Source organism: Nicotiana tomentosiformis, chromosome 4 (genome assembly GCF_000390325.3).
Source record: "Nicotiana tomentosiformis chromosome 4, ASM39032v3, whole genome shotgun sequence".
In the NCBI taxonomy this organism is placed as follows: domain Eukaryota; kingdom Viridiplantae; phylum Streptophyta; class Magnoliopsida; order Solanales; family Solanaceae; genus Nicotiana; species Nicotiana tomentosiformis.
In genome coordinates this window covers 112,632,264-112,642,135 of record NC_090815.1, presented here as the reverse complement: position 1 = coordinate 112,642,135, position 9,872 = coordinate 112,632,264, and the positions used below count along the sequence as shown (strand labels likewise).

General features: G+C 44.7%; 1 protein-coding gene across 1 annotated transcript; it reads left to right on the top strand.

Moving 5' to 3' along the window:
- The first annotated feature begins 8,584 nt into the window (after positions 1-8,584).
- On the top strand, positions 8,585-9,007 carry LOC138910362 (uncharacterized). Its single transcript, XM_070201596.1, has one exon. It carries the CDS (start codon positions 8,585-8,587, stop codon positions 9,005-9,007), a length of 423 nt encoding a protein of 140 aa, XP_070057697.1.
- Positions 9,008-9,872: the final 865 nt, after the last annotated feature.

Here is a 9,872-nt window from a genome sequence, read left to right as displayed (position 1 = left end):
TGATCACCTAGTTTAATCATAATCCACATAATCTTAAGTTCGGCCGGGACCCACAATTGTGGACCTCGAGGAGTGCCTAACACCTTCTCTATGAGGTAACTTGAGCCCTTACCCGATCTTTGGTGGTGTTGACTAGTCAAACAGAGTTATCTGCATAATAGGTGCCCTAACGCACCTTAAAAATTGTTAGGTGGCAACTCTTCTCCATTAGCACTCTATCTCCCATTCCAAAAAGGAAGTTGTCACATGTCTAAGCCCGCTTTTCGCGAGAAAAACGGGGCGCGACAATGATCCCTTTCATCGGCAAGACTTTCAAGAGAACCTTCTCGCGCACCATAAATGATAAATTACACGCCTTTTGATCCGCATAACTCTTCTTTCTGGACTGTGCTGTGTGAAGTTGCTCCTGAATCAATTTACCTTTTCCAAGGCATCCTTCACCAAATCAGTACCATATAACCTAGCCTCTTCGGGTTCAAACCATCCGATGGGTGAACGACATTGTCGACCGTATAAAGCCTCAAATGGAGCCATCTAGATGTTGGAATGATAACTGTTGTTGTAAGCAAACCCGGGGAAGGGAATGAATCGATCCCACCACCCTCCGAAGTCAATCACACATGCTCTGAGCATATCCTCCAAGAACTGCACCGACTGCCCGTCGGTCTGTGGATGAAAGGTTGTGCTGAGCTCCACCCTGATCCCCAACTCACTCTGTATTGCCCTCCAGAAATGCGAAGTAAACTGAGGGCCTCTATCTGATATAATAAAGACATGCACACCATGTAACCGAACAATCTCCCGAATGTAAATCTAGACTAATCTCTCTGAAGATGACCCAAACTGCATCAAACTTCCGCAAGGTCCGTGGTAACCGAACAACGAAATCCATAGTAATGCGCTCCCATTTCCACTCAGGTATAACCATCTGCTGGAGTAGGCCACCTAGCCTCTGATACTCGTACTTAACCTACTGGAAGTTAAGGCACCTCTCTACATACTCAACTATGTACTTCTTCATCTGCCGCCACCAATAATGTTGCCTTAGGTCGTCATACATCTTTGTAGCACCTGGATGAATAGAATATCTAGTACTGTGTGCCTCCTCTAGAATCTTTTCCCTCAATCCATCAACATTAGGGACACATAGATGACCCTGGAGTCGCAGAACACCATCCTCACCGATAGTAACCTCCTTGGCACCACCCTGTAGTACCGTCTCTTTGAGAATTAATAAGTGCGGATCGTCGTACTTGCGAGCCTTGGTCTGCTCGAATAGTGAAGACTAGGCGACGACGCATGCAAGAACTCGGCTGGGCCCAGAAATATCCAACCTTACAAGTTTGTTGGCCAAGGACTGTATGTCCAAAATTAATGGCCTCTCATCTGCTAAAATGAATTCCAAACTACCCATACTCTCCGCCTTTCTGCTCAAGGAAACCGCAACTACATTCGCCTTGCCCGAATGATAAAAGATGGTAATATCATAATCTTTTAGTAAATCAAGCCACCTACACGGCCTCAAAATGATATCCCTCTGCTTGAACAAATGCTGCAAGCTGCGATGATCAGTGTAAACCTCACAGGAAATCCCATAAAGATAATGCCTCCAAATCGTAAGAGCATAAACTATCACGGCCAACTCCAAATCGTGCATGGGGTAATTCTTATCGTGGGGCTTTAGCTGATGTGAAGCATATAATAACTCGCCCCTCCTGCATCAACACACAACCCAGGACAACGCGCGAAGCGTCGCAAATACACAGTATACATCCCCGAACCGGAAGGCAACACTAATACTGGTGTTGAAGTCAAGGCGATCTTGAGCTTCTGAAATCTTGCCTCGCAATCATCGGACCATCTGAACGGGGCAACCTTTTGGGTCAATCTAGTCAAAGGTGTTGCAATACATGAGAAGCCCTCCACAAACCGTAGATAATAATCTGCTAACCCCAAGAAGCTCTTGATCTCGGTTGCTATGGTAGGACGAGGCCAATTCTGAAATGCCTCGATCTTCTTGGGATCTACCTTAATACCCTCGCCTGATACAACATGCCCCAAAAATACTATAGAATCTAACCAAAACTTACAGTTGGAGAACTTAGCATATAGCTTCTGTTTTCGCAAGGTCTGAAGCACCACTCTCAAATGTTGCTCTTGCTCCTCCATGCTACGTGAGTAGATCAAAATGTCATCAATGAAGACAATGACAAACGAATTAATATATGGCCTGAACACCCGATTCATCAAATCGATAAATGCCGCTGGGGCGTTAGTCAAACCAAAGGACATCACCAAAAACTCATAGTGTCCATATCTAGTCCGGAAAGCCGTCTTCAGAACATCCGAATCACGAATCTTCAACTGATGGTACCCCGATCTCAAGTCAATCTTCGAGAAGACCCTAGCACCCTGAAACTAGTCAAATAAATCATTAATACGCGGCAACGGGTACTTGTTCTTAATGGTAACTTTGTTCAACTGGCGATAATCAATGCACATCCGTATAGTCCCATCTTTCTTCTTCACAAATAACACCGGTGCACCCCAAGGCGATACACTCGGTCTGACGAACCCATTTGCTAGCAACTCCTCAAGTTGTTTCTTCAACTCCTTCAACTCTTTCGGAGCCATGCAGTACGGTGGAATAGAGATAGGTTGGGTACCTGGAGCCAAATCAATATAGAACTCAATATCACGATCTGGTGGCATGCCTGGAAGATCAGAAGGAAACACATCGGAGAACTCCCAGACCACAAGCACTGAATCAATCGTCGGAGTCTCTGTAGTAGTATCCCAAACATAGGCTAGATAAGACAAATAACCCTTCTCGACCATGTGTCGAGCCTTTAGAAAAGAGATAACCCGACTAGATGCACTGACAGACAAACACTTCCACTCCAATTTAGGCAACTCTGACATTGCCAAGGTGACAATATTATTATGACAATCAAGGATGGCGTGATACGAACCCTTGGAACACGTAAAACAACATCAAAATTAAGAATCACAATCCAAACCAAACTGAATCAACTTATGAACTTCAAGTTCTTGCAACTTGCTCCGAACGTGCCAAATCATACTTAAACTACTCGGAATAATACCAAATTTTGCGTGCAAGTCTTAAATAACCGTACGGAACTATTCCCGGGCTCGAAATTCCAAACGGACCTCGATAACACCAAAACCTACTCCAAACCAAATTTAAAGAACTTTAAAACCTTCAATAAGCTAACTTTCAACTTTTAGGAGCTGAAATGCTCCCGGGTAATCCAAAACTCGATCCGAATACACGCCCAAGTCCAAAATCATCATACTAACCTATTGAGACCATCAAATCCCGGTTTCAAGGTTGCTTACTAGAAATTTTGACCCAAGTCAAACTTAACCCTTTAAAGCCAATATTAAGGAACTAAGTGTTCTGATTTCAACCCAATCCCTTCCAAACCCGAACTAACGATCCCCGCAAGTCACAAAATAGCAAAAGCACATACGGGGAGTCTTATTTGGGAGAACGGGGATCTAGAAAGCAAAATGACCGGTCGGGTCGTTACATTGGGTCAAATAATTTGGCGCCGTCTGTGGGGACTTCTTAGCTAATCTTTTAGTTTCCTTTAGATCTACAACTCACGTGAGTTGCTAACCTAGCAAACCGCAAGGTTTTTCTCTTTCTCTATATGTACAAAAACCTACATGGCAGGTAACCAAGGAGACAGGACTAAAGGAAACCTCATGAACGCTATTAACGAGAGCTATGAAATTATAGGCGATGACGGGACACACACTACCTCCCCCACGCACGAGAGGTCACCTCCCCCCCTCCCCATTGTAGAACAACAAAACCAAATGAAAAAGGGGCCTCCACGTATGCAGGAGAAAAGACGCCACCAGCCACAAAAAAGCTCTTTGAAGCGTGGTTGTCCGATACATTAGTGAGCGTGCTTAACAAACCTTCCCCATGCACGACCATAGAGATCGTAAGAGCTCACACGGGATAACGAGCAGACGAACAGGGCAACCACGGACTCCCCAACACCAGGTATAACTCACAATGTTACTAACAATGCAGGTGACTGCGTCCTCATCGTTGTTCTGAAGAGGATGAATAAACAGAAAAAGAAAACAAAATGCTCAGAGATCAGATGAAATAACACAAAGAACGAGTCGACAAGATATTGAGCGCCCCTAAGCTACTGCCAAAGAAGGATGTCAGCAGATTCATAGAGCAGTCGTATAGCGAGGAAGCAGCCCCATATGCCATACCAAAGACCTTTAAAATGTCATCGTATCTCAGGATATATGACTGAATGGCCGACTCCGAAGATCACGTGACTCGTTATGTCATCGCCGTGAAGGGCAACAGTCTCACCAAGGAACAAGTGTCCTCTATTTTGCTGAAGAAATTTGGCGAAACCCTCATGGGAGGGGAATTAATATGGTATTCACAGCTACCAGCCCGCTCTATATTCAAAGAAATGGCTGATAAGTTCATGACGACACATGTCGGGGCCAAGAAAATCGAGATAAGAGTAAACGACATCTTTGCCATTAAATAGTCCTTAGGAGAGGGACTTCCTCACCCGATTCAACATAGTAAGGATGACTATACCAAATATGTCTGAAGGGATGGCAGTCGCAACCTTTCAGAATGGGTTGAGTAAAGAGGGTTCATGAGTGACCAGAAAATTGCTGAGCCGGTTAATGAAATACCCTCTAACCACTTGGGATGACATCCACAATGCTTCTGTGCCGAAGTCGAGCAAATAATGACGACCTCAATGGACTTACTCAATGACTCATCTAGGTGCAAGTCGAGCCCAGGAAATAATGAAAGATAACACAAAGAGAGATAACCCAATCTCACGACCAAACAAGGAACAACATCAACCATACGTCAGGGCCCCTACCCCATCTTCCTACCACTATGATGACGGCCCATCAAGGCCGAGAAAGAGGACTCACCGGAACAAGAGAGGTATGAACCCCTTGTTATTTGCTCATAAGTTTTGTGTGTCACCTACAGAAATAGTTTATGCCCTGGAGAAACTTGGAACGAAGATGAAGTGGCCGCCAAAGATGAGGTCCGACCTGAGCACCAAAAAATTTGACGTCCTCTGCGAATTCCACCAGGAACGCTGACACAAGACAGAAGATTGCATCACCCTCAGGCAAGAGGTTATGAACATGTAGAAGCAAGGACACCTCAAAGAAATATTTAGCGACAAGGTGAGGAACAACTTCACCAGAGTTCGTGAATGCCAAGGCCCACCGAAGCCGCCGTCACCGGCTCGCACCATCAACATGATCATCGACGGTAGCAATGATGCCTCCATCAACGTCGTTAAATTCACTGCCACTCACAAGATCAAAAGATCTATCACTCACGAACGGTATGACGGAGTCAAAGAAAGTATCATCTTCGACGAGTTAGATGCCGACAGTTTGACTTTCCCTCACAACGATGCTATCGTCATTACTTTAGGAATTTTAGATATCGATGTCAAACGTATCATGGTAGACGATATGAGTGGAGCATGCATTATCCATCCTTGAATCCTCACCCAGATGAGACTCGAGGACAAGATAGGGCCACACAGTATCATACTAACCGGTTTTAATAATGAAGTTGAACAGACATCGGGTGAAATTACAATGCCATATTAGGATGGCTATGGATGCATCCCATGAGAGCCGCCACCTCCAACCTATGCCAAGTGATCAAGTTCCCAACACCTTGGGGGATATTCAGCATAAGGGGAGAACAGCGCACGTCCCGGGAATGCTACAACATCGCCTTAGATAGCACGACAACCCAACAGAAGAAAGACAAGGAAAAGGAGGCATAACAATAGGGTCAAGGTCAACGCAAGAAGAGGACAGGGATGTCATCATGGACCCCGAACCAGTCAAAGCCATGGACTCAACTATAGAGGACCCCGACCCCGTTCAATTAGACCCCAGGTACTCCAGCAAAAAGGCCTACATCGGCTGCAAACTCTAAAAACTAGGTAAATTTAGCCAATTTTTAATAACTAACGCAGATTTGCCTCCATTCAGCCATGCAGATATGTCAGGCATCCCTAATAAGATCGCCACACACAAATTGAACGTCGATCTATTCTATCCCCCTGTTAGGAAGGTCAGACAAAAATTCAACTATGCCATCAATGATGCCGTCCACGAGAAGGTAGAGAAGCTATTAGAAAATGGCTCCACTAGGGAGTCAAAATACCCCAAGTGGATCGCCAACGTACTGATGGTCAAAATGAAAAATGGGAAATGGAGGATGTGTGTAGACTTCACAGACATAAACAAAGCATGCTCGAAGGATTCGTTCCCATTGCCACATATCGACCAACTCATTGATACGAAAATCGAGCACGAGCCGCTGCATTTTCTGGATGCATACTCGGGCTATAACCAAATACTTATGGAAGACGAGGACCAGGAGAAAACTACGTTTATCACTCACCGAGGAACATATTGTTATAGGATCATGTCATTCGGGTTGAAGAATGTATGAGCTACCTATCAAACATTGGTCACAAAAATATTCAAAGATCATCTTGGCAAGACCATGGAGGTATATATCGATGAAATGCTGGTCAAATCCGTAAAGGCGGAGGTCCATATCAACCATTTGAAGGAAGCTTTTGACATACTGAGACATTACGGAATGAAACAAAACCTAGAGAAATGTGAGTTTGGCGTAGCCTCAGGGAAGTTTTTGGGTTTCTTAGTGTCACAACGAGGGATCGAAGTCAACCTGGACCAAATTAAAGCTTTCGAAGGGATACTGGAGCAACTGACTACTAAGAAGAAAGTCCAAAGGTTGACTGGTCGAATCGCTGCCCTATCAAGATTTATCTCGCGGTCATCCGATAGATGTCACAGATGTTTTAGCGTGCTAAAAAGGGATAACAGCCTTGAGTGGATACCCGATTGCATACAATCTATGTGAGAGCTAAAGGCGTATCTTTCGTCACCACCTCTGCTCTCGAAGACCAAACCCGGGGAACACCTTCTCGTCTACCTCGCTGTCTCCGAAATGGCAGTAAGTGTAGTGATCCGAGAAAGTAAAGGTAAGCAATATCCCATTTATTACATTAGCAAAACACTTATTGACGCCGAGATGAGGTACCCATGCCTCGAAAAACTAGCCCTAGCACTGGTCATAGATTCACGAAAGCTTAGACCATATTTCTAGTGCCACCCTATCTCGGTCGTTATCACCTTCCCTCTAAGAAGCATTTTAAATATACTTGAATTGTCGGGGAGGCTGGCCAAGTGGGACATCGAGCTAAGCAAGCACAATATCAAATATCAGCCGCGAACAACGATAATGCCGCAAGTGCTCACTGACTTCATTGCAGACTTCGGTGCAAAGATAATGCTTGAGGTCTAGAAGGAAGCCATCCAAGCTTCTGTTCAAACACAAGACCTCTTGGTCCTATACACCGACGATGCATACAATTCTTCCAGATCCGGACTGGGACTCGTACTCAAGGTCCCTACCGGCGAAGTAATTCGTCAGTCCCTAAGATACCCAGATATGACTAACAATGAGGCCGAGTATGATGCCGTAATTGCAAGATTGAGACTAGTGCTCAAGTATGGGGCGAAGCTGTTGAAACTTAGTTGTGATTCACAGCTCGTAGTCAACCAAGTCATAGGGACTTTCCAAATCAAAGAACAAAGGTTGAAAAAATATCAGACCGAGATCTGTAAGATGCTGCCCAAGTTCAACGAATACCAGCTCGACCAGATCCTACATGCCCAGAATGTCGAAGCGGACGGTCTCGCGAAACTGTCCACAGCCACCAAAAACATCTCGACCGGGGATAAATGTGTAGTCTACCTCCTCAACTCGTCGTTGGACCAAATCGAGGTAAGATCTGTAAGTTTAACTTGGGATTGGCGCAATTGCATTATCACCTACTTGCACGACGAGACACTCCCAAACGGCAACAAGGAAGCCAAAAAACTAAGAATGCAGGCAGCTGGATACAACCTCCTCCATAACGAATTATACAAGAGGACATACGGTGGCCCATTGGCGAAGTGTTTAGGCCCAAACCAAACCCAGCACATCCTTAAAGAAGTCCATGAAGGCCATTGTGGTGCTCATTTCGGCGATCGAGCGCTCGTTAGGTGTCTCATACGGGCGGGATACTATTGGACCACCATGAAAAAAGATGACTCAGAATTTTTGAAGAACTGCGAACAGTGTCATAAATACTCCCCAATAATTCACCAAGCAGGCGAACACCTCCACTCAGTCACATCTCTATGGCCGTTCATCAAGTGGCGAATGGACATCGTGGGTCCCTCCCAGAAGGGTGAGGTAATGTATGATTTATTTTAGTTTTAACTGATTATTTTTCTAAATAGGTGGAAGCAGGAGCGTTCACCCAAATACGCAAAGAAGAGGTAATTGCCGCCATATGGAAAAAACAGCATCTATCGATTGGGCTTACCCAAAGAGATCAGCTACGACAACGGACCCCAGTTCATGGGAAAGAAAACTGCCAAATTCTTTGAGAAATGGCATATTAAGAGGATACTATCAACCCCTTATCGCCCAATGGGTAACGGGCAGGCAGAATCTTCCAACAAGTCCATATTAAACATCATGAAGAAAATATTTGAAGACGCCAAAGGACTACGGCCAGAAATACTCCCAGAAGTATTGTGGGCATATAGAACCACCCCGAAGACAAGCACAGGAGAGACGCCCAATTATGTAGTCTACGGAACTGAAGCAGTCATACCGGTCGAAGTCGGAGAATCCAGCCTAAGGTACTCCCATGAAAGTGTCACTAGCAATGATGATAGTAGAAGCCAAGAGCTCTATGATATTGACAAACGAAGAGATATGGCGTACATAAGAATGCTTGCCCAAAAGCAGCAAGCGGAACGTTACTATAATAAGAAGGCAATGGTCCGGCCGCCCAAAGTCGCAGACTACGTACTCAAAACCAAAACCCAAGCACACAGATATCCATGAGAAGGCAAACTGGGGACAAACTGGGACAGTCCATACAAGATTATAGCCAAAGCAAACAAGGGTTCATTCCAACTAGACAATGGAAGGAAAATAACTGCCAAACAATTGGAACATCAGCCGCCTCAAATACTTCAACTTCTAAAAAGGAAGAAGCGCCCCCTCAGTCGTACTCTTTTTCCCTCACTTGAGTTTTGTCCCATTAGGGTTTTCTCAAGGAGGTTTTTAACGAGGCGACAAAATGGACACTTTGAGTCGAAGTGTGCAAAGGACGGACTGGTTTCTCTTTCATTGCCCGACTTCTCAATACTCTCCAAGTCGAACACTGAAGGACTAGATATACCGGGACTGGGACTAGAATGTCAGCCAATGCCCAAAGTTGTAACTTTCTCCAATTATGTAATCAGAACAACAACGTCAAAGTAATAGAAATTTATGATTATCAAAACCGCCTTAGCAAAAGGTTAAGTTTGACCTAGTTCGAACAACACCTACCGGCCCTCGGTCACGATTTTATAAAAGGTTAAGTTCGATCAAGTTCGAACAACAACTACTGGCCCTCGGTCACGATTTAATTAAAGTTTAAGTTCGAACAACACCTACCGGTCCTAGGCCGCGATTTTATAAAAGGTTAAGTTCGACCAAGTGCGAACAACACCTACCGGACCTCGGCCGCGATTTTATAAAAGGTTAAGTTCGACCAATATCGAACAACACCTGCCGACCCTCGACCACGATTTAATTAAAGGTTAAGTTTGATCAAGTTCGAACAATACCTGTCGGCCTCGATAGAAGGTTAAATTCAGCCAAACAAAAGGTTAAGTCCGACCAAGTTCAAACTTAACATATTGATCCTCAACTAAGGAGA